Here is a 25,161-nt window from a genome sequence, read left to right as displayed (position 1 = left end):
AATGTACAGAGACAGCATGGAAACCCCACTCGGGGTCAAGACACGGAGCGTTATATCTATTACTAGCAGATCATCTATTAGCATGGAAACAAACTGGATCGTGGCGACCTCCGGTCTGAACCGACTGGACACCGAGCCGTGACGTCGCGAGCGTGGCGCGCATCAGCATGCGGACGCCGACTTCGTCTCGTAACCCAACACCCCCCCCCCTTCTCCCCGGAATCACGGCGTGACACGAGGCTGGTGACGTCACGACCCCCGAAAGGCGAGCATCCCGGTCGGAGGCAGAGCGCCGCCGCCGCCGCGAACCGGAGCGGAGCGTTAACGGAGACGGGCTGTGTGCGGACAAAATGCGCTGCGTGGGGACTTCCGAGTCGGCCGACCGCGGACCTACCTGCGCGCCTCCTGCATTTCGCTCTCCTGCAATGATCGCGGACGCAGTTTGCACCGATTTGTCGGGATTTACTGTCTGATCGGAACTTTGGAGCGGCAACTTTATGCAGCAGATCTGGTAAGTGCTGAACCTGAATAAAAAAAAAATACTAGAATAATTGTTAATAATATTAGTCCAATAAGTCCAACAAATGAGCCGCAGTAGTAAACGAGAAACTATGAAAGCTGGAGTTCTTTGGTCAGCTGCGTGACCACGGACGCGTTTTCACGAACTTCCAGTAGCCTGGACCGCGCAGAACCGGGACGCGGGACGCGGGCGTGAATCGCGCGGAACGGCGGAGCGGGCAGCGCGCTCCCCGGCCCAGGTAACGGCGGGGAGAGAGCGCCATCAATCGCCGTGTGCAGCAGGGACAGATTTCTTTCAATTCCAGTCTCTTTTCTGGTGGCCGCTGGCGAAAAAACGCCACGTTGCGACCGCGTGTCGCCTTCTCTCGGCGTTTTGTCGGTTGTTAATAATAAAAAGTTCCAAGTTTAAAAAGCACTTTTTTTATGTTTTTTATATATTATTGCGTGTGGGGTTTTTTTTTTTACACGTTTGCCCGAGCAGGTGTGCCGTGGAAAGTGTGTCTGTCGGCTGGATAATAATAATAAAAAAAAAAATGTTGCACGTGATAATTTGTCGCAAGTAAGTTACCAAGACAACATCAACAACAGAAACGCGGTAATAAGTACGTCTAAAGAACGTATATGTAACGTTCCGGCGCGGCTCCACGTGCCCGGCGCCGGCAGCGGTCGGTCGGACTAAGTAGATCCGGACGAGCGGAGAGATACGCGCTGAGGGAGAGAGAGAGGGAGGGAGGGAGCTGAGAGAAAAGAGGGAGAGAGAGGGGGAGGGAGAGAGAGAGAGAGAGGGAGAGAGAGCGCTGAGGGAGAAGCGCAGGCTCTCGCGGCGAGGTGAGCTCGGCGACGGTAACATGCCGACACTCGGGACCGCTAAACCGCACGGAAATCCCGCCAGACCGACGCCGCCGACGAGCGGGTAGCAGGTGAGCGCCTCCACGTTCGACAAAACACGCACTTTGCGTAGTCGCGGTTGTGTGTGCGAGTGCGTGTTCGGCTTTTCAAAGTTTAGCAGCCCGCGGGCAGGCGCTTTGTGGTGCGAATCACGGTGGCCGCACAGTTCAGTTTTTTTTTTTTTTTTTTTTTCAAAAGTTTTACTAAAAAAAAAAAAAAACTAACACAACAGCGACTTTTGGAAGTTCGCGGAAGTTTTTTGTCGCGCCGCCGAGGTTTCTGGTCACTATTCTTCTCTCCATCCGTCCGTACATCTGGCTAACGCGCGGCTGTCGCCCCGACGTGAAGTGAATAGAAATGCTGGCGGATGGGGGATGGGGGGCGTCGAAAGTTAATAAAGGAGACGCGAGGCTGTCTTTAAACGACAGAAAAGCACGAACTTGTCGTCACCGCACATAACCGCGCGACGCGAGGCCGTTTTCTCTCTCCTTTCTGCCCGCACCGACCCACGCCGCCCCGCCGTTTCCAGCGAGCGACACCGCGGGGAGAGAAGTCGTCATTTTACACAGAAACGAGTTGAAACGGCAGCGGGGAGGGATCGTCGTTTTTTTTTTCTGTCCTACCGACTCGGGATGTCGACGATTGTCGTATTTTTATGCACAAAGGTTTCAAAAAGAACTGACGATTATGGGAAGATGCCAAACCGAGTCCATACTTCATTTCACCTCTAATCAAACACTTGCTATAACAGTGTAATTCATTTCATGCATACATTAAAACTCGATTTTTTTTTTTTACTTTGCAGGTGGTTTGCTGGAGAGCACTCTGCCAACATGGGGAAACACTTGACTCTAGTGCTCACGCTGCTGCTGCAGCTCTGCCACAGCTGCAGGGGACACCAGAGGCCGGAGACGGCGTCGCCTGTGCAGTTCACCCATCACGTTTACAACGCCACCATATATGAGAACTCTGCCGCCAAGACCTTTCTGGAAAGTCCAGTCAAAATGGGCATTTACGTCACAGACCCGAGCTGGGAGATACGGTACAAGATCGTCTCTGGGGATAACGAGAACCTCTTTAAAGCGGAGAATTATGAGCTGGGAGACTTTAGTTTTCTGCGGATAAGGACCAAAGGGGGCAGCAGTTCGATTCTCAACCGGGAGGTCAGAGACCAGTACCTGCTCACAGTAAAAGCAGTCGAAAAGAACACCAATGCTGAGGCACGCACAAGAATAAATGTCCAGGTTCTCGACACAAATGACCTAAGGCCATTGTTCTCACCAACCTCGTACTCGATCTCCTTACCAGAGAACACTGCCATCAGGACCAGCGTGGCCAAGGTCACCGCTACGGATGCGGACATCGGAACCAATGGAGAGTATTACTATAGCTTTAGAGAATGGACTGATATGTTCGCAGTCCACCCCACCAGTGGTGTGGTGACGCTGACAGGCAAGCTGGATTACTCAGAGACCAAGCTGTACGAACTGGAGATCCTGGCCGTAGACCGCGGCATGAAGCTGTATGGAAGCAGCGGCTTCAGCAGCATGGCCAAGCTGACGGTCAGGGTGGAGCAGGGCAACGAGCATGCGCCTGTCATCACAGCCATCACCCTGGCGCCCTCGGACACAGACAAGGACCCCACTTACGCCATAGTGACTGTGGAGGACGGTGACCAGGGATCCAATGGCGAGATAGCCTCCTTAAGTGTGGTGGCAGGGGACCCCCTCCAGCAGTTCAAGGCTGTGAGGACCAGCCCTGGAAGCAAGGAATACAAAATGAAAGCGATCAAGGATGTAGACTGGGACAGCCAGCCCTTTGGGTACAACCTCACGCTACAGGCCAAGGACAAAGGAAACCCACCTCAGTTTTCCTCTGCTAAAGTCGTTCATGTAACATCGCCACAGTTTAAAGTGGGACCCCCCAAATTTGAGAGTGCTGTTTACCGGGTCAATGTCAGTGAGTTTGCTCCTCTGCATACGCCCGTTGTGATGGTTAAAACGGTGCCAAAGTACCCTCATTTGAAATACATTTTTAAACACAAGATGGAGAAACTTCCCTTTGTTCTTAACCCAGAGACTGGCCTTATAACTACAGCCGGACCAATTCATGCTGATTATGCTCCCAGATACGAGCTGGAAATCCTTACTAGTGACAGAAACGCTGGAACAAAAGTTCTCATTGATGTGGTCGATGTTAACGACAATTCTCCAGAGTTTAAGCAAACCTCATACAAAGCCAGCGTGGATGAAAATATGCCCATAGGTACGAGTGTGCTCACAGTCAGTGCGGCGGATCTGGACAGCGGAGAGAATGGCTATGTAACCTACAGCATTGCCAACGTGAATCCAGCGCCGTTCGCTGTCGACTACTTCTCAGGTGTCATCAGCACCTCAGAGCAACTTGATTATGAACTGATGCCTAGGATTTACAATTTAAGGGTCAGGGCATCTGACTGGGGCTCTCCTTTCCGTCGGGAGGTGGAGTCAGCTGTTACAATCACTTTAATCAATCAAAATGACAATAAGCCTCTTTTTGAGAACATTGATTGTGACGTGACCGTGCCAAGAGACCATGGCGTTGGAGAGCAGATTACAACGGTCTCTGCCATTGACGCGGATGAGCTGCAATTAGTACGGTACAAAATTAAAGCTGGTAATGAGCTGGACCTCTTTGACTTGAATCCTAACTCTGGGGTACTTTCACTGAAGCATCCTTTGACAGATGGCGAAGCAGCTAAAGTGTCTTTTCATAGTTTACAAATCATTGCTAGTGATGGCGAGCATGAAACACAGCCAATGATGATGAACGTCTCCATTATCACGGCCCGTAAACCAGTCCAAATTAAATGCGTGGACACTGGTGTGGCCACGATGCTGGCAGAGAAGCTGCTTCAGGGCAGCAAAATCCACAGCCAAGGCGAAGCTGAAGAGAACTTTTTAGACATTCACTCAGTAAACCGCTTCACTCCCCAGTTCTCCGAGTCCTTCCCGAGTTTCATTGAGGTTAAAGAGGACCTCCTTGTAGGAGCAAGGATTGTTCATTTAAATGCTTCAGACTCTGACAGTGGCTTCAATGGAAAATTGGTTTATGTCATTTCTGGGGGTGACTCTGAGAGCCGCTTTGTTGTAGAAATGGATACTGGATGGCTCAAGGTGTTTGCCCCTCTTGACCGAGAACAAACGGACCACTACACCCTCAACATCACTGTGTATGACTTAGGAATACCACAGAAGTCTTTGTCTCGTCTGTTGGATGTGAAAATCCTAGATGCAAATGACAATGCTCCACAGTTCCTTCAAGATAGCTATTCGGTTGAAGTTGGTGAGAGCACCCCAGTGGGAACTAAAATCATTCAAGTAGAAGCAAAAGATAAGGACTTTGGAGATAATGGGGTTGTCAGGTATTCCATTTTGGGTGACACCAAGCAGTTCACAATTGATGAGGAAACTGGCGTTGTTACGGTGAATAAGCCCTTGGATCGCGAAGTACATCCTAGTTTCACTCTCAGGATTGCAGCACGTGACCAATCCACCAAGGAGCCACAACTGGTTTCGAGCGTGTTACTCAAAGTTGTACTGGAGGATGTGAATGATAATCCACCAAAATTTATTCCTCATAGCTATCGGGTTAAGGTACGGGAAGACCTCCCCATTGGTACTGTCATTATGTGGCTTGAGGCCCATGACCCTGACGTGGGACCCTCCAGCCAGGTACGATACAGCCTGGTGGACAGTGGGGACGGCAAGTTCGAAGTGGACAAACTGAGCGGTGCTGTCCGCATTGTGCAGAATCTGGATTATGAGTTAAAACAGGTATATACTCTCATGGCAAGGGCAAAGGACAAAGGGAAGCCGATGTCTTTGTCATCCACTTGCCACATTGAAGTGGAGGTGGTGGATGTGAATGAGAACCTCTATCGACCCTTGTTCCCAAGATTTGACGATAAAGGATCTATTAAAGAGGACTCACCTATCGGTACGTCCGTAATGAAGGTGACGGCACAGGACGAGGATAAAGGCAGAGACGGAGAGATATGGTACTCAATAAGGGATGGCTCTGGCCATGGCGTTTTCAGCATTGATGAAGATACTGGTAAGTTTTTGCCACTTTCTGCCATATTGCAATGATTACCTGTCAAGGGGAAACATTGCCAGGTGCTTTGCCAACCTTGAAACAATTGCTTTATGCATAAGTTAAATAATAAAAAAAAACACTTTGACTTTGTGCCATCCAATATCCTCTGGAAATGAAAGTAGGATTTAGTGATTTTGTTACATCAGCTGGCACACATTTAGGGTCACAGAGGCAGCAGAGACTTCCTGAGAGCCAATCACTGACCTTTTTTGAGAGAAGAAATTGATGGAGGGAACAGATGGAGCAGCTGTCTCTTTAAACCTGTAGTAGACATTCCAAACTAGTTGCTGTGGAAGTAAGAGGATTGCCGCGTGATTTTGCCCCTACCCCCATTCCCATTCACCCACATCGCTCTCTCTTTCTGTTACGGATGCACGTAATTGGAATTAGATAAATATAGTAAATCTGCTACATGATATATGGTAGGCATGGGGGGGGGGGGGGTATATGCTAATCAGTTGGCATATTTTCATTTCACAAAATTATCTGTTATAGTCTTAGGATTGTAAATATATAATAATTTTGAACTGATTCTGTCTTTTTAACATACATTTGGACATAGGTACATGGAAAATAGCAGTGTCGGCCATGCTCCTTTGGAAGAATGCTACTCTCTTTGCTGGTAAATTTAGCGTGACAGGTGGAACCAGCATGAATCTTGGGCCCTTTAGGACCATCTGCCGGCCATCATGTCTGTCCAGTTTTATGGTGATTGTATTATACAGTCATTCATTGGACAGTGTTTTTTTTCAGCTCTTAATACATTTGAATAGTGGATAAAATTAAGGCTGAAAATTAGATAAGAATAGGAAAGTTACTGTAGAGAAGTGACGAAATGAACATTTTCTTTGGCTTACATTATCTATATGACAATTGATTTGTGCTGGTCATATAATCCATTAAAACTCCCCAGTTTGATCCACTTTAAACCAAAGGTCTCATAAGTGAGGGTCTGCCATTAATTGAAAAGGATGTAGGTCGTTGGCACCTCTGACCTGGTCTTCCGGGACTGGCTGCACCCTCCTCAGAGTGATTTATCTGTAATGGCAACGATGGGATTGCCTTGCTTTGAACTGCCATTGTTAGGGATCACAGCCAGTGTTGGTAGCAAAGCAAATATGCCTCAGGGGAAGGGGGTTCTCTTGGGAAGGCCTGGATGGGGGAGGAGGGTCGAGCGGGGGGGAAGTGGGAGGCTGAGGTTGCCACATGTGGTTCTAAGATTACATTTCTAATGGAGATCAGTTCTCTGCGTTTTTGGATTGAGTTCAAGTGCCAGCAGTGGAGTTGGGATTATAAAGACGGTGAAAGCAGTCACTGTGCGACATACAGCAACAAACATCAACAAATGAACAAAAGTGACAAAGCTAAGTGACGGAGACACTCGAGGACAGGAGACATGTGCAAATCTACCTCTGCAGATGTTTTATGAGAACTTAACCCAGAGGAAGATTCAACACATCTGTGCCCAGTTTATGTTTTACAAGCCTTTATTTATCCATTTTATTCCCTTGTTCCGTAGACCCTGGGGTTTAAGTTCGGAGGGGTGGTAAAGAGAGGAATGTGTAAATTAAAAGTTCTTCTGAGCCCATTCTGTGGGGAAGGGGGGGGGTGTCATAAAAAACCTTCACCTCCTCTGTTAGTTGGAAGAAGCAACAGCTAGTGTACATCTGTGGCCAAGGCTGTTTTTGCCTTCAACGTAGGCAACTCTTATCATTTAAATTTAGATTGGATATATATATGTACTTTATCTGGTTTTGCTAAGAAATGAAAAAGTTTCCCACTAAACCCCAGCTTCCAGAAAGAAGTCGATGATTCTGCATGTCTGAGGGAAAACACACAAGAACTAACGACAGTAATTTATCCCCGTTTGCCAGGATAAGATTAGCCTGAAAACCAAAATTGTTGCTTTGATGGATTACTTTTTCATTTTTATTTTTTTTTGCACACTTCTTTTCTGCACTTGAGAGTTGCTGACGCAGTCCGCTCCAAATCCCGGCAAACCTCAAGCTGTTGTATTTACATCTGCAGATCTCGCAAACACATTTAAAGCCAGGGGCTCTGTGGAGCCGTGGCGAGATTTAGTGAGCGGCCCAGGCTAATTCTGGCCCTGGTGTGTGCTCAGACACCGCCGCTGGGGTAATTGAGTTAATGGAGGCCTGACACAAACACGGGCCTGCTAGGTATGCCACTAACTTGATTGATGTTGCCAGAGTCAGGCGCGGAATCTGGTTTCTTTATTTAATAAACCCCTGTTGGAAAGAGGGAACAAACAGGCGGGTTTTAAAATGGTAGGTCACACAGAGAGGAGGGGGAGGGTGAGGGTGTTGGTGACTGCTGGACTTTTTCAAAAGTTGGTGGAGGGGGTTGGTGGGGGAGACTTATTGTGCGCTGGCTGGGCGGGTTGACCTACATGTAGTCGCTTGTGTTGAGAAAATCTGTACACTGCGGTCTATCTAGCTACCTATCGCTTTCTATATCTACGCCTCTCTACAGTATGTCCATCTGTGGTTTGTTTTTTTCTCAGAAGGGGTACAGTGCGGTGGGAAGGGGCATACCTCACTTCGGGATTTATTCATTAAGTCTTTATTTGCTGAGACTGATTGACTGCTGACATTTTAGGTCACGGCTTTGTGTGATCTTGTCTGTGCTCAATTAGGCATGCCTCCTTTTTCAATCCTTTATTTTTCTCCCCCGGAGTAACCTTCTTTTTACTCTCAGAAGGAGATGTGCCAGCCAGCTTCCCTCTTGCGGTCCTTCCAAGAATCGTTAATTGTCTCTTTTTTTCTGCTTTGTTCCGACACCTTAATGGAGTCAGATCCGAATTTCAACTGAGTCGAAAAGCTGTGATAGAGGAGCTTGTACCCACCTAGGGCACAAAAGCGAGAGGAGGTGAAGCGAGGGTTAATAAGAAGCCAGGCTTGCTTCAGACTCTGCGAATGCGGAAAATTGAGCAAAAGTCTTTGCAGCTTTTAATGATATCAACAGAAGGGGAACAAAGCTTCACATGGTGTAGGGTGTAATTACCCAGGGACCCATTCCTTAGGCCTCTGCTAAATCGCTCCAGCTCCTCCTGTCCAAATACTTATCGGTCAATGCATTTGCTGCCCCATACCCATTGTGTTACTCGTGAGTTGCCCATTACCTGCAACTTATATAAAGACAGTGCAGTGAAAGAAGTCTTTGTGTAGACAAAAATGTATAGCAGTTTTAGCTTGTAACGACACGGTACCACGTTTTATTTTCTCTCCACTTTGAAATGCACCTCCCTATCACGCTTCCCATTTTTCCTTTTCCCATTGCGCCCCCTGAACCCCCCATATCATGCCCTTCCTGTGCAGACTGAGGTAGGCTGATTCTCACTGATGCCAGATAAGAGAGGTATGTGCCGAATAGTTTGTCTTTTCATGTTTGGCTGCCTCTCAATCCTCATAGGGGGGATGGTGAATGTGGTTCAGTGAGGGCACGGTGGCAGAGTGAGACAGGGGCTTCCCCTGTGCCAGGGGACTGATGGACCCTAAGTACCCACCCAGCACCTCATATTCTTTCCCTCTCCATACCGTAGATGCTAGAAGTCAGAAGTGTGGCTTCTTCTTTTCCGAAAGGAGGCACATGACTCCAAATAGTCTTTGCATGAGCAGCGTTGCCCAGGCGACGGCTGCAGGAATGTGGAACAGACCAAAGTTGATTGTAGGGTGTTAAATGAAAAGCACACTTTCCCCCGTTAAAGTTTGTTTCTCTCTCAGTCCATTAAGTCTTTTTTGGGAGCAGTGTAGGTGCCTCGTGCAGATGGCATGCCCTGATTGTAAGTTAACTCTTGTTATGCTAATGTTGCCATGACAAGGGCCACGGTTCTAGTGAATGAAAAGGAATTTGCACCTCCAATGGGACAATAGAAATCGGCTAATTTGTCAAAGAGATCTTATTGCGCATTTTGTTGTATTTCCAAACTTCATGTACAGGACTTCAAGATTTCTTTAGCATGAGAGCAAAACACGAAACATTTGCACCACCTGACAGACCAGAGTTTTTTGCTATTACAATTTTACACACATCCAATAATTCTGACAGAATCAGGACAAGAACTTAGTGGCACAAAATTTACCAGATGACAGTGAAGTTCTGGGAGCAAGTTTTTAAAAGTTTTTTTTAAGGCTTTTGGCTTAGAAGGGTTAAATATAGAGATGTAATGTAAATTAGAAAAATGTTGAGCATGACCAAAAGTTTAGGTGGGGTCTAAATATACGCATCGAAATAAACACTTGTTTTTGCTTCGTGAACACTCGCCTCTCTCGTGGCATCATTATCTCACTGCAAAGATGGACAACACAATTATTAGATGACCGATTGTCATTTCCAAAAGGCAGATATTCCCCTCAGAGTCACATACGGCAAATCGGCCTAGTGGGTAACACTCAGAAGACCAGAAGACCCAGGTTCAAATCCCACATACTACCATTGTGTCCATGAGCAAGACACTTAACCCTGAGTGTCTCCAGGGGGGGGGGGACTGTCCCCTGTAAATACTGATTGTAAGTCGCTCTGGATAAGGGCGTCTGATAAATGTTGTAAATGTAAATAACATTCGTAACCCATCAATGCGTCCCTTAACTGCAATTCTGAGGCGTTAGTGCTGAAAGGGTTTTTTTGACATTGTTTTAGTGTTAGGTGTCAGCTGCCAACCGTGCAGATTTTCAAGTTAATATCCATATAGACACCATGGAGCACAGCCCTGGTCTCAGCACAGTATTACAACGTGGCCCCTGATGTGCACAGTAGGTTGAAAATTAGAGGAAGAAGTGGTGTGTTCTTGGTTCATGGCTTTTTATTATGCCACATCATCATTGTGATTGGCCTCCTGTTGGTTTACAAAGTCAATGTGACGCTAATATGGAACAAATCAAATAGAGTGTGGCAGACTGTCAGGCTGTGCGTGGTGGGACGGTGAGGCGGTGAGGGGGTAGAAGGTGTGCACCACACTCACGCTGAGTGGGCCATTGATGCGAAACAAACTGTATGATGCATTGCTTCTAAAAATGTATCTGACTGAACATCAGGGCCAAATGCTATTAGCTTTGATACGTGGCGAGGCGCCATGCGATTCAGTTGACAGCCACAAAGCTTAAAAGAGAATGATGAGTGATGAAGACAAATCGTCTGCATTTTCTCCATTGTTGTCCTCTAAAGAAACGGGACTGGCTGCACAAGCATCAGCTCGATGCACATAAGGAGGACGAGGCCGGTGCACCAGGGTGTCATTCAGTGTACGTACCCAGAGAGCTGCAATTAGCCTGTCGGAGCGTTTTAAGCGTCGAGCAAAGGTTAGCATTGTCTTCCTATTTAGGAGACGATGCCAGAACCTCGCCCTGTGTCCGTGTGATACGATGCAGCCGTTGCAGAGCACCGGCAAATTCTGTGCGCCTTTTGATCAGAGCCACGTGAAAGATTATAAATAGCATGTTGGCAGGAAGGAAAAAAAGCTGGGGCTTTCGAAATGTCAGCGGCATTGCCTCTTTGAAACACACACTCGCACTTATAAATCTTATCAAGTTCCGTCCCTAAAAAAAGGTGCGCGACAGACGAAAAGGGACATTCACTTGAGATGCCACTTTCACAGCGAGATAGCGTAGTGGCACAGACTATTTAATGCAGCACAAAGACAAGCTGCGAGAGCAGGAAGACGGACAGGGCGAGTGATATTAAAACAGGCAAGCCCGCCCGCCCGCCAGCTCCGCTGCGAGGCCCCTTCAACAACACTGGGATTGGGTGACAATGGGAGATGTCTGGGCTCGTCCCAGTGGGTTCCCTTGACTGGAATTAAGGGCTCAAAGTCAGCAGAAATGCGAGAGAGCGTCCCATCAGGCGTGTTCTAATTTCATAACGCCTCTCAAATTCTTTGATTCTATTTTATTTCACGCTGTGAGTACCTTTACCGTCAATGTTGTTTTTCTCTGGGTCAAGATCAGATTTTGTGTCCTTTATTTCAAACGCTTTAGCCAAAAGAACCAGCCTGCTAATGCCCGTTTATTTGATAATGCAAATGGAAGTTTTTAGGGCATTTTACCCACTCCCTTTTTAAAGCGATAAGATTAGGGTGATACACAGAGCGCAAGGGCCCTGGATGGCGCATTGTTAAGCCGCTGAAATGATGCAGGGTTTGTCGTAAAGTCCCACTTCCCATGGGCCAGCTGTTTCCAAAGGAGGCTGTGCACACTGATGCATGAAGCGGAAATGGCCGTTGTTGAGATTCCAGAGGCTTGCCGAGTGATAATCTTGCATCTGGCCGTCCCGAAAGATAAGATGGGGGCGAGACATGGCTTTTGTGTGGCAGACTGTTTGTGAAAGTCATCAGACAACTACTTGGTAATTGGTTTCCGCAGCTTACCCTTTTGGAGCGATATCACACCTAAAAGTTTTTTTTTTATCTTTACTACCATATAAAGCCCACCAATAGGATACAGATTTATTACGATACTAATAAATCATATATGGAACATGAGAATCTTATGTTATCTTACGTTGGGGTATTTTTTAAAGGGAACAGACGTTACAATCATATGTGCCAGATATACAAGTTATATGAAAATTTGTAATAGGAGATAAAATGTCATGGTCTTGTTGTTTTGTCATGAACAAAGTTGCTCATGAGATTTTTTTTATGGATATGACAAAGCGGGGGGGGGGGGGGGGGGGGGGGGGCTGCATGTTCATTCACTTCAATGAATTTTAAGCATTTTAAGCATTAATAGTTAAGCGGAAATACAGGAGATACTTTTGATCTTCTGCAAAGTCTGGGAACCGAGTGAACAATGTGACTTAAGCAGTGAGGGCAAGGGGAGCTTAGCTCTGGACCTGCTCTAATACACCAGGCCTCTCCACGAGGAAGGAATTTCAAATATGTTGCCGGCGTTGTGGAAAAGAGAGAGGGGCAGGAGGGGAGAGGAGAAGGAAAATGCTGAGAAAGTTTATGTAAGCATGTGAGCAGAAGGAGGCCTAAGAAGGTTGAGGAATGCTGGGACCAGGGACCAGAATTAGCTAGTGCTGTTCTAACTTATTTTTCTAGAAGCAAGGTCCAACGCAGAAACGGTTACTTTAGGTACCTGTCTTCTTCTGATGTGTGAGACGTTTATTTAACTGTAGAGAACGTAGTCGTCGTTATAGACCCTCCATTTGCTACCTTATTGCGTATTACGTTCTTTTATTGCAAGGGGAAAATGTGATATTGACTTTTGGAAGCAGACTCATTGCCGTATGAAAATGAGTACAGGGGATAAACAGGATTTTGTGGATCGTAATCCTCTTTTGACAAGCAGTAATCTTTTTGGCTTTCTAATTTGTCTCAATTGCCAGCTTTTAATATGCATACACTGTGCTGTTTTTTCACAGTAAAGCACTTCCACACCACTTCAAGGTCTTCTTTTCACGTCACTGTCCTCCCCTGATGCTGACATTGTCTTAATACCTGTTGCTGGAGCAGAGTTCAGCCTGTCAGGTCCCCACACATCCAGCCGAAACACATGAGCCCATGCTGTGAGGTGAAGCGGAAGGATGGCACGGTTCATCCTGTGGCTCCAAATCCACTTTGCATTCTCATTATAGAGGCCGTCGAGGCCCTGTCTCTTACCATTTAGCACTGCCAACTTTCTGAATGCAACACGGCTTCCTTTTTAACCCCTTTCAGCAGCGTGCCAGCGATGGGTCTGTCTGCTGCGGCTCCTCACTTCTGAACAATTAAGAGTGCCAGCAAACTCAATTTTCACCATGCGGCCGTCTCGTTTACGTGTACGCCCTTGTCCAGCACGACTTAAAACGTCCTTTCAGGTTATTATTTCTGGCTCACTTGGACCCAGACTGTTAATACAATAATTTTGTGCACTCTGTTATTTCCCGTACATAAATCAGGATACAAGAAAGAGTTTAAGTTAGTCTAAGTATTGTCTCAACCACCACCATGAGAGTGTGTGTATTATACACCCTTTTAGCTATTGTGAAGTGTGTATCAAGTCACATCACGGCACAAATCCCAAAGTAGAAAATCCTTCCATCTGCAGCCACTTTCTTCACAATCAATCTGAATGAGTGCAGTAATGACAATGACTGCGCTACGCTACTGTTTCATCGGGTGTGTGTCTCAGTGGAGGCAGTGATTACAGAGCAAAGTCTCAGATGCACAGAGACACATGCAACCACGTGCAGTAAAAGTACACAACACCTGCGCGAGAGGTCAGCTGCATCCAATCGCGGCAAACTGCCTCCAATTGTTTGGCAAACGAGGATGTGTGGCTGTGAAAAATCAAGCCCGGGGGCGAAAAGGAACACATCCACACATGGGCAGGCCTCTCCGGTGCTTTCTTCAGCCCGGAGACACGTTTCGCAACTTCCTCACTGAATGGAGGCTTGCAGGTGTGGCTACATACCTCTGAATCCGAAACTTTTATGTGGTTTATGAATCATTGGCCGGTGCGCCACGCCCGGGGGCGATCACCGAGACGAGCCTGGTTAATTTTTAGCGATGGTCAGCAGTCTTCAGACTGTTTCGACCGGGCATTTTGGTTCTTAGTCACGGCCATGAAAGGAGTCAAGGAAGAAAAAACATCCATGTCTGTTTGAACAATGGAAAGATTTTATATATGGCTGCTGTGTCCAAACAACAGTTTGCATGCATTGTATTCAAACCTGTGGTTTTGTAAGGGTCGGGAAAAATGAATAGATTGTATGTTGTGCAATCCAAAATCAATTCTGTGAGAAAAACCGGGGGAGTTCTGAAGATTTCAAAATGCAATGATTGATTTAAAATGCGTTTCGAGCCATACAGTGCTATGTATTGTAGAACGTCACGTGACCTGTACATGTGTAGAAAGTGTGTTGCATCCACTATGCTAGCGTCCAGTATCAGGATATTGAGGTTTAAGTTTAATACTCTTTAAGTTGCACTGAACTGGCATACCAGGACTCTAGAGTACGACCAATTTGGGTGCACATGCAACCTAATTTCTAAATGGTGCAACAAAAAAAAATTGGGAGGTTTGGGGAAGAAACTATCCTTAAACTCCCTGTGGTTTATGCAACATAAAAGTGTATGGCGCACTAATGCAACCAGTGCAGAAAAGTTAACCTGGAACCCTGCATACATATATACTTGAACAGGGTTTAAAACACCCTTAAATGCACAGTCATGATGTCATTCTCACTGCTGGATATCTTACCGGAATATCAAATTGTAAGCTATTCTGCGATTCCCAGCATTACTGGGGTTGGGAAAATTCTCCAAATTCTCCTTCTTACTCAGTACCCTCCTCTAGCATGCTCTCACCCTACCTTTCCTTACAGATTGTATCTGTCTGTTTTAATCTCCCTGTGCTCTCACACTGTTTCCTCCACTCTCCACCATCCTCCATCTCGCTTCGCTCCTGCATGTCCTCCCCAGCTGCTCTCTCACTGTATATTTCCACTCCTCACACATTCAAATGTGTGAACACACACACACACACACACACACACACACACACACACACACGCGCACTCTTTCTCACAGTTGTGCACTCCAGCCTATCACTTGCTTGCTGCTAACTCTGATGCTGTGTATTTATTTTTCAATTGCACCTCTTCCCAGAATCCCTCTGAATAGACCAGATGAGGCATTCAGGGACATGCACCGTGAGGTGTTTCTTTCTTGTTTTTTTTTTTTAGAGAAAGCCACATGTTTTTGTGGGTGTCACATTTCATTCTTCTGGGGCATTCACGTGCATGTGTTCCCCCGAAACATCAACAGTATCACTGCAAAGATATATGAGGCATCCTATACCACCTCCATGCCTCCCCATAAGGAAGTGTGGTGGGAGCTACGTATCCATTTTCCCAGACCCACCACATCTCCTGTTGAAGGCCTGCAGCGAACCTCGCTTAGCTGTAATGAAGAGCAGTGACCACGCAAAGAGATGATTAAAACCCAGGAACCTCAGAGCAAAGCTGGGACGTTGGCAGAAATGGAGAGAGAGAACACGAGATGTTACTGACAGCCCTTTGCAGCAGTTTTTTTGACACCCCAAGGCTGAATTTGGGTCTGTGGGTTAGTTACAGTGCAAGTCCTAGAGTTACAGAGGGGAAACAAAAGACTCTGGGAGGAGGCTTCGGGCTTTGTGGCACATATGTGACAGAGGCGGATTGTTCCGGAGCTAGTGAGATGCCTGTTATCTTCGTTATTATGGCACCCGGGGCAGAAATGATTCCCTATCCAGGTCAGGGTAAACTTTTTACTGCCTCCCTGGCCAGGTCTCCCACACCCCACTGGACGTCATGATTACCGCATTAAATGATTATATTACCTACAGCAGGAGACGAGGCTGATTTACACGTCCCGAATCAACTTTTCGTAATATTTTGCCCTCGATTCATGGAGCAGGAAAGAAATAAACAAGTTATGCTTGATGACAAATGCGGTACCCGTCCTTCCGAAGAAAAAAACAAAGAGCGCAGTGTGCTTCGCGCTTTAGACGTAACGGGCCATGGCGCGGCCTCATGTTTGCTCTGCACTCTCCCGCACCTCTCCCGTCCGCCGGGCCACGGCTGAGAGACAATGCAGCTCGCAGATCCGCGACGGCGCCCTGTTTACTCAGCTGTGGGTTTTAGAGGCCACATGGCCACAGACACGCAGCTCTGAGCCGTTAATTACCCAAGATTCACTGCTGCCGGCGAATGCGGCGAACGACTAAACCAAATGACACCGCCGCCTTAATATTTGTGTGGGATTGGGATTGTGAAGAGATAAACTTGCTTTCCATCATGACATTTGTGTTTTTTTTTTTGTTTTGAACCTTAGGCATCATCAGGACTCAGGAACTGTTGGACCACGAGACCACGCCACACTACTGGCTCACGGTGTACGCCACCGACCGCGGCGTGGTGCCCCTCTCGTCTTTCGTAGAGGTCTACATCAAGGTGGAGGACGTCAACGACAACGCACCGCAGACCTCGGAGCCCGTCTATTACCCCACCATCGTGGAGAACTCGGCCAAGGACGTGTCAATCATTCAGATTCAGGCCTTCGACCCGGACACGGGCTCCAGCGACAAACTGTCCTACAGGATCACCAGCGGCAACCCTCAGGGCTTCTTCGCCATCCACGCCAAGACAGGTAGGCTTTAATTCACTCTCCCTAGTTTCCCTTTCAGAAACCCCCCTCATCCTGCCCCCGTCCCGCAGCAAGCTTAGTCCCCCCCAGCGAATCTGAATCTCTGTTCTACTTTACGTTTTCATGCCAGATTGAAGGCCATTAATAAAGAATGAAGGGGGGGATTTATCAGCCTGTCTATTTCGCTTCGACACGGGCAGCAACGCTCACCCACCAGCTGGCCCATAAAAGCAGGGGCACAATGAATGCATGTAAACTCATCTGCCGAGAAGCGTGGAACGTTCAGGGCCGCTCCTCTCATCCTGGGAGCAGTTTGGCGAGAAAAGAAATAAACAAGACAACAATGGCGTGCACTTGCTTTCTTTACCCAGCTCTGCCTCAGGAACACTGCGCACACAGTACATCATTCCGCAAGCGGAGCCGCGTTGAATATTTCATACATTTTTCCATGTTGTGTGGAGGCTTGCAGGCGGACGAGGGAAACACTCGTAAGAGGTGCAAACGGAACATTTTGTATACCGACGGGAAGCTCCCCTGCTCCACCCAGACTCCACGCACCCCTGCGCAGCTCATTGTATCGCTTTACCGCGCATTCTTTTCCGCTCTTTTCTCTTCGTCTCTTTGTCATTTTCCCATCAAGCACTGCTTGAGTTGACACTGGAGATTACAGAGATGCTCATTTTTCCATTCCATGATGCAGTTTATCGGGTTCTGATTACAAAGCCCAGACGTCTAAGGCTTTGGTTTCTGCAGCCTGCCCTCTTATTGCACCGCATTAGGCTTCCATTAAAATGAATTTTCTGTCCAGAGTGCCGACCCTTCACTTGTGTGGTCCGTCCTCCCTTCAGAAAGCAACGTTTATTTTCGCTCGGCGCAGCCATCAAGAGTTTTGTGGCCAAATAAGGGTTTGTCGTGTCATGTGCTCTGCTGTCCTTTTTTTCTGAACCTGGCAGTGCACGAGAGCGAGCGAGCGACTAGGAGGATGGGACTGAAGCAGCCCTGACAGCTGATTTGTTGAAGGACTGTTGTTTGTTGCTGTTCAACTCATCTCTGAGTTTTTTTTTTTTTTGTCATTCATCCTTACTCACAGTACATGGTTGAGTGAAATTTCAGACACTATTTTTGAATTGTTGCTATGCGAAGTGCACATATTTGCTAAATCTCCAAATTAAGCCCGCACAGGCCAACACATCACATAGGCAAAATTCGACGTTGTTTTATTTTTTATGACTTATTTGTCTAAATTTTGAGGATGCTTTGAAAAGGAAGTGATTGTCATTGTGAACGAAATGTGTCCTCTGCTTTTAACCCATCATGCTTAGTGAGCAGTGGGCAGCCATGAAAGGTGCCCAGGGAGCAGTGTGTGGGGACGGTGCTTTGCTCAGTGGCACCCTGGTCACTAATGGGGCCACTTCTTACCCGCTAGGCCGCCACTGACCCTACACTAGTGTACTAACTAGTGTAGCATGCTTAGCCTGTAGCGCAGTTTGAAAGTACATTCCCATGTGCAGGACAAATGACTCTCATGTTACAGCATTGAGCACGTAAACCAACAGCCACCTTCAATTCTGCCAAAAAACAGGTCTATTTGGTGGAGCACATGAATGACTGTCAGTGGATCTTTGAGATCAATAACCTGATCAATTTTTGACCCCTATGATTTAGAAGCAACCCTCTTGTGGCTTACGGTCGATACAAGAAATGGAACGCCTCATCGCTTTAAAAGCAAAGTGGGTGAAGATGAAACGCTGGCTTTTCTTCTGACTGTGAGAGGCTGTAGCCACTTGGGCCAGTAGGGATTCCTTGATTTCCATCTCACTGTGCCATGTCTCTGGTGGCCTCTGGCAATACAGATCTTGATGTTTAGGCACTCTCCTACACACACACACACACACACACACACACACACACACACACACACGCCAAAGAAGACCTGTTCGGTTCCAAGGTTTTCTTTTTCTCCCCCTTGCTGGGCACATCTCTCCCCACACCCTGTCCAGGGTGGATTACGGTTGTTTGGGAGACTGGAGGTTTTAAGAAGTTTTTAATGACCTGTTTATGTCTTGTTTATCATCCTGATGGGAGAGGTGCGGAAGAAAGAGAGACAAAGAGGAACAGGAATGTTACACACCGGCCGATACGGTCTGAAAAATGGATTACTGTATTTGTCATACGGCGCGCGAAACAGGAGAACGTGACATCTGGTCCAGACATCAACTCACGTTTAAAAGCTTTCTTTCACCACAGTGATGGTGAGATTTCTGCTTTTTCATTTTTATTTTCTGCTGCTCGCCGCCTCATGCAGGCTTGTGGTTTTACGCGGCTGGAAGGTGATCTGGAAATAGACCATGCACCGCATCACCTCGCTAGGCCGAGTAGAAAACGCACTGGAAGGAAAAAGTCGATTTCCTCATTTCCCCCACGATATCAGCTTCCATCTGCGAACTGACTCCGTAAGCAGCCTCGGTGCGCTACACGATTGTAAAAGGTCTCAAAATTACACCGGGCGAGCCTACTTAATTATATGTGCCTCAGAATGGCAACACAAGCAAACCTCTGTTTTGGCTGGTCTACAAAGCCCTGCACAGGGAGGGAAGAAACAAGTGGCTGAAGAAAAGACGCTTTTTTTTTTTGTGCCACTGGCCCAGGAACATCTGCTGCTGAGGCTTTGTGATGCTGTGTGACGGCTTCAGACCCATAGACGAAGATAAACTCACTCACCCAGGGGGTTTGGGTCTCTCTCACACACACACACACACACACACACACACACACACACACACACACACACACACAGCAGCCTTATCAGTTTGGTAAACCACATGAGTGAAAAGCTTCTTTCTTAAGCGCTTTTTATATTTGAATTTATTTCATTTTCCTCACGAGTGAAGAAGTTTCATTTCACACTCAGGTTGGGTTTTTTTTAATGACAGTACAACAGTGCAGCCATGCCCATGTAGGCCTGTCCACCAGGCAATCTGGCCTTAATCCCCCTTGTGTGTATGTGTGTGAGAGAGCGTATGTTCACAGGTAGTTTGGTGTATGTACTCAATGCCCCTCTCTCCCACCTGCTGTGGTGGTAACCCACCCATGGGATAAGGACTATCAGGTTTATAATGCTGCATTCCTTTTCTCTCTCCCTCTATCCCCCTTGCTCGTTTCCTTCTCTCTCTCTCTCTGTCCTGGGTGTCCTTTTAAGCATGCTTCAGCACAGCTCGGCTTTGTTTCCTGACCCCATTCATATGCTCCGGGTGAGCTGTGTAGGAGTCGAGCTGGCAACCCCAGCTTGGGGCCGTATGGTGCCGCCTGCTACAAAAAATTAATAAGTAACAGCTTTTTATTCTCCGCTGAAAAGAGAAGTATGTGGCGGTTTCAGCGTCTTTTTAAAGTGGTCTCTGTGGCAGGAAGAGAGCAGAATGGCTGCTTGGGGGTGGCTACCTGGTTTAAAATGCAGGGAGTCCACCACAAGAGGACTTTGAACAGTGTGTGTGATGGGGAGTGTGTGTGTTAAAAGCATGACTAAAAAACTACTGTAGTGTAAAGGATCTTATTAGGGGCGTACAATATGTATAGTTTATGACCATGTCGTAATCGTTGCTTTTACAATGTGCCTATATTACCAAACCCAATGTGAGTGTATAGATGGCAGTGCACTGCAAAATGAAGTTAGCATGGCTGCGTAAAAGTGAGTCAGCAAAGAGGGGTGAAGCAGCTCGTGCAGCTCGTGATGTTAGGTTTAACTGCCATATGTTGACCATCCTCACGTCTGCGCCTCTCCTTGTGAGCTACGAAGTGATGTCAAATAAAATGGACGGAAACAAAGGATGTGACTCACTGATTGAAGGGAGCAAATTGTGGAGCAGTTAAAATAAAATACCAGTGGATATCGAGCCACAAGAAGCAAGAAGTGTGGTCAGGTTATGCACTGAATTAAATTATGATCAGCTTCATGACAATATCCTGCAGTTTATATTGCATAGGGAGATAATTGAAAGATACTAGTCACTTTTGCTCAGTTTTTTAAACAAATGATCATTATTGCCCCAAAAAGTAGAACACATCCCTAGTTTTAGTTATTTTCCAGACATAATGAGTTATTTGTCATAATTGTAGCCCAGATCCATGAAAATCTACTTGTCAAGTGTAATTGCATAACTCCTCTGATAACAAAATGCATTGTTATCATGAAATGGATATAAAACATGTACACACCCCACAAGGAAGTGTGTATGGGGATAAACAAAAAAAAAAAGTACAATATGCTAGTTGCATAAGGGTGTACACACCCTTAAACTAATACGTTGTTGAAGCACTTTAGATTTAATTACAGTTGTGTGAACTCTTTTTATTTCCTCTCTAAATGGGCAGTTTATTGAAGGAGCAGCTACAACAGAACAGGAAATATAAATATTCCACCACTCACAGCAAACCGGATTATACAGCCAGCACAATGCACCACCCAAACAAGGCTGTCTATTCACTCACATCAGGGTCTGTGACATATTGTTCCCAATAATGCTCAGAGCATTGCAACATAAAAAAAAATACAGCAGTGCCCAGGTTCAAATAGGAAGGTTTTTTTTTCCCTCATCCCTGTTAAGAGCCACTGAGACCAAAGAGCTCCTCAAATGCCATCAGAGAAACCTTACAAAGACAAGCTCGCATTATATGTAGTTGGCTGCACAGCATTGTTTCTCACCCTGTAATGGCAGCCGTGCTCAGACTAGAGCCGGAATTGAAAGGGAAAGGTAAACCCACATGATTTTTATGTCTATTCAAACAGGAGGAAAAAAAGCAAACTCATAATACTCACACTCTCTCTCACACACACACACACACTGTACCTGCGAGGCACAGGTAGGCATTGTTAGGCATCGTAAACGAATATGCCTTCTTGGTCATGGAGTCTTCTGACAGGTTTTATATGCATTACTAATCCCCAAAGTTGCCTGAAAGGCCGGTGATGGGGTGGGGCAGGGGGACAGGAGGGGAAATTATGGTGGGGTCTTTGCAGCAAATCATCCGCTCACTGGCTCTGGTGTCAGCTTTCAACAACGCCTCCTCTGAGAGAGGGAGCGAGAAAAGAAAAACACAATGTCAGCTGCACTTTTTCAAAGGCTCGGGCTTGAGAGCAAAAGGAAGCCAGATAGGAAATGGATACGACCTCCAACAACTTCCTGCCATTTCCTGTGATTTTTGGGGGGCCGAACCTCTGGCATGAGACACAAAAGGTTATTAAGAGGGGGAGACAAGAGGAATGAAAAATGTCCTGGCGTTCGCTCCCGGCCTGCTTTTGAGCGGCGCTGTAATGGATGGGGATTGCGTTGCAGGGGTGGGTTTTCGGCTCATTACGGTCACTGCGCACACACACCTGTCGCTCCTGTTCGCCTACGACCTCTGGCGCCCCGGCATGTGCACGGAAGTCCGACAGCCTGCTGGACAGGTTTGGAGCAGCTGAATCCACATGCCCACAGCTCCTGGACACCAGAAAGCAGAACTGAATGGTGCGGCCATTTTCTTTTCAATCGACCCAATAGCACTATTCTTGATCAGGAGGAAATACTTTTAATACAACAAGAACCCAAAAGGGACATTTTGTGCGCTTTTATCCTACCAGCAAATAACAGTGTAGGTCTAATTAATTGGTTAAAAATAATAATATAGTGTCACAGAAATGATGATTGTTGGTGCAGTGTATCACTCAGCTTCTTAAGGGATGGGAAATTACCGTGGAACTTTTTAAACCTTGCTTCGTTGGTGACCGGCGATGATAATAACAATTAGTAATTTCCATCATTAGTTTTGTTGATGACTTTTAGATTAGATCAGGGAGCGAGTCTTTCCCGAGAGCTCGTCCAGAGGCAGCTCATTACGCTATTTATTTAGATTTCCTCCCATGAAAATGTCTTTGAACGGGGTACAGTGTGCTAAAGGAAAAGCTCAGCCTCACACGCTCTCCCACCTTAACCCCATATGCCAGTGACCACCACACAAAGAGCCTCTCTCAGAAAGTAGCCGGGCAGTGTGGGCGGGGGGCCGCAGGCCGGCCCCTCGCCTGCGCCGCGTGCGTCTATCTGTATACGTGTCCCGCTCAAGTGTGTGTCTGTTAAAATGATCTGTCTGCGGAGCACCATCGGAAGGCCCGCAGTGCGGCTGGAGTCCAGAGTCAGCCTCCCCCACCGCAGAAGGAGGAGGCTTACCAGACGTGCGTCGTACCGACCGCGCTGGCTGCTCACATGGATGCGGTGCTTAAAGAAACGAGATTAATTAACTTCTTCTTGCTTTTGTCTTCTCTCTCTCTTTTTGATCTCTTTCATTTCCGTGGAGACCAGCCTATATCTGCTCGTGAGCTTGCGCACAATTTAAAGTGTGAATATTGAAGCAGTTTATTGCATCTCTCACTCTCTCTCTTACTTGCCTGGGGTCATTTCCCCTCATTTGTCCTCTGGAAGCTATGGAGGAAGACAATGTTGATTGACGAACAGATCTGACCCATAGCAGGCGGACTGGCCCTAAACTGCGGGAGAACACGACTAATTCCTCCCCGGGAGCAGGCTTCATCCAAACAAGCCGTCAGCACCGAGTCCAGTTCCATGACTGTCACATCCCGACAGTGTTTTTTTTTTGCTCGGCACCCTGTCCGCCTTCGTGCTTGGGACCGCTTTTCTGGAAGTGTTATGTATCATCTATGTGTCAAAAGTTTGTTTGACTGTAATTACTGTTGGTCGCACTGAAACCAGCCTTTTTTTTGTAAATGAGATGACCTTGCATGCTCCCCCCTGTTTAAAGCTCATGTCTGCTGTGGGTTTGTGGGTTTCTTTCTTCTGCCAAAAAGATCGGGAGCACCTTGATTTCAGTGTTCTTTGCTGACTTCCACATTTCTACCAGAACGTCAGGCTCCATTGAAATCTCTGTCTCCCCACACAATTCACAATTCAGTCACTTGCATTTATGGCGTCACCCAGCCTCAATGGTACTTTGATTGTTGGTGGATTCAAACCCCTTGACCCTCTGCTTACAAGTTCCATAACAAAAGTAACACATTGTGCTGTGCATATCTAAGAATAATCCTGTATAGTAAAGCTATGAATGGTATTAAATATTTAACCAAATTGCTTACCGAAGTTAAAGTTGTTGAGGGAGATGTGAACTGGGTTTTGACTTTTGGAAGTTAGGCCTACTTGTAAGACACTGGGTCATTCTGGACAGCCTGTGTGTGTGTGTTTTAAGCATTGGGATCAATTTAGAGCAACCTTTAACCCCTTTGTACATCGCCCCCTGGTGATAGGCACCGGCGCTTAAACAGTAGTCAGTTGTTCTAATCACTTTTACAAAAAAAATTGTATTTCACAAAACTCGAATGCCAAACTTTATAGAACTAATATCACTGCCTGCACAAAAAAATGAATCTCTTCCTCAGAATCATGCACTTCTCTACTCCTTTCAGCTCGTCAGCAATAGCGGTCATTTAACCATGTTTACAATCGCATAATCCAACAACATCAAGGTCATATATAAAAAACAAAAAACTTCTCACATTCATACTGAGGCTAAAGGATTTATTTTTTCCAAAGTCACCAATGTCCTCTATAAGATTCCATGGTTAATTTTCCTTAGCGATTGCTTTATTCCGACATAAGCCATTTTGGCAGGCTCCAAAAAAATCCAATTTGCGCCTAAAAACGCACTTGAGATGACAGCTCTCTCAGCCAGTCTTAAGGCAGAAATGCAAAGTTGCATTGTTAATGTTTGTGTCCATAGTGTGTCCATAGTGTGCATCGTGTGTCCATAGAGTGCATCGTAATCTGTAGTGTGTACTCCTTACGACCAGGGCCGCAAACCAAATATTTGTCCATGTTCTCAAACATGGACATCTTGACTGTTACACTGCCCCTATAAATAACGCAGGTATACGCAGGTATAGGTATTCCGTGAATTTTTGAGTACTTTCAGGAAGCGGCCCCGTAATCAGAAGGTTGCCGGTTCGAATCCCGATCCGCCAAGGTGCCACTGAGGTGCCACTGAGCAAAGCACCGTCCCCACACACTGCTCCCCGGGCGCCTGGCATGGCTGCCCACTGCTCACTCAGGGTGATGGGTTAAATGCAGAGGACAAATTTCACTGTGTGCACCGTTTGCTGTGCTGCGGTGTATCACATGTGACAATCACTTCACTTTAAGTAAGCTGCGTTTTTCATGCAAAATGTGTCCAATAAATATCTGTGTTTAATGACAACCTCTAGCAGGAAAGAGTAATGGTGCCAAGCTAGTGTTATAGTTTTGTATGAATTTCTGTAACAAAATGGCAAAAAGCAGTTTCAGATTTTCATATTGCTCCAGGCTTCTACTTTTGGAAATCAAAATAACAACTGTGTGTGTGACTTCTGTCTACCATAATGGAGGGTGTACGAAGCAGAAAGTGTGTGGCGTCTGGCTCATTTGCTGTGGGGTAAAGCTATTTTTGAAAGGGGGGTTGTAAGTTGTGGCTTG

At 46.6% G+C, this 25,161-nt stretch overlaps 1 protein-coding gene across 12 annotated transcripts in view; it reads left to right on the top strand.

Moving 5' to 3' along the window:
- Positions 1-250: 250 nt before the first annotated feature.
- Positions 251-25,161, top strand: part of fat1a (FAT atypical cadherin 1a) — a 62,452-nt gene continuing 37,541 nt past the window's right edge. For 7 of the 12 annotated variants that reach the window (XR_003749464.1, XR_003749467.1, XR_003749468.1 and 4 more), the window contains exons 1-3: positions 251-511; positions 2,213-5,502; positions 16,361-16,675. Coding sequence is in view for 7 of the 12 variants with exons in the window: in XM_028975757.1 (XP_028831590.1) it covers positions 498-511; positions 2,213-5,502; positions 16,361-16,675 (3,619 nt within the window). In the remaining 5 variants the exon portion in view is untranslated. Of the gene's footprint in view, positions 512-1,303; positions 1,440-2,212; positions 5,503-16,360; positions 16,676-25,161 lie in introns of those variants that run through there. The other 5 variants (XM_028975756.1, XM_028975755.1, XM_028975753.1 and 2 more) reach the window with 2 other exon arrangements.

The sequence above is a fragment of the Denticeps clupeoides genome, chromosome 4 (genome assembly GCF_900700375.1).
Source record: "Denticeps clupeoides chromosome 4, fDenClu1.1, whole genome shotgun sequence".
In the NCBI taxonomy this organism is placed as follows: Eukaryota; Metazoa; Chordata; class Actinopteri; order Clupeiformes; family Denticipitidae; genus Denticeps; species Denticeps clupeoides.
The sequence above is the reverse complement of the archived record's forward strand: the minus strand, read 5'-3'. Positions and strand labels throughout refer to the sequence as shown.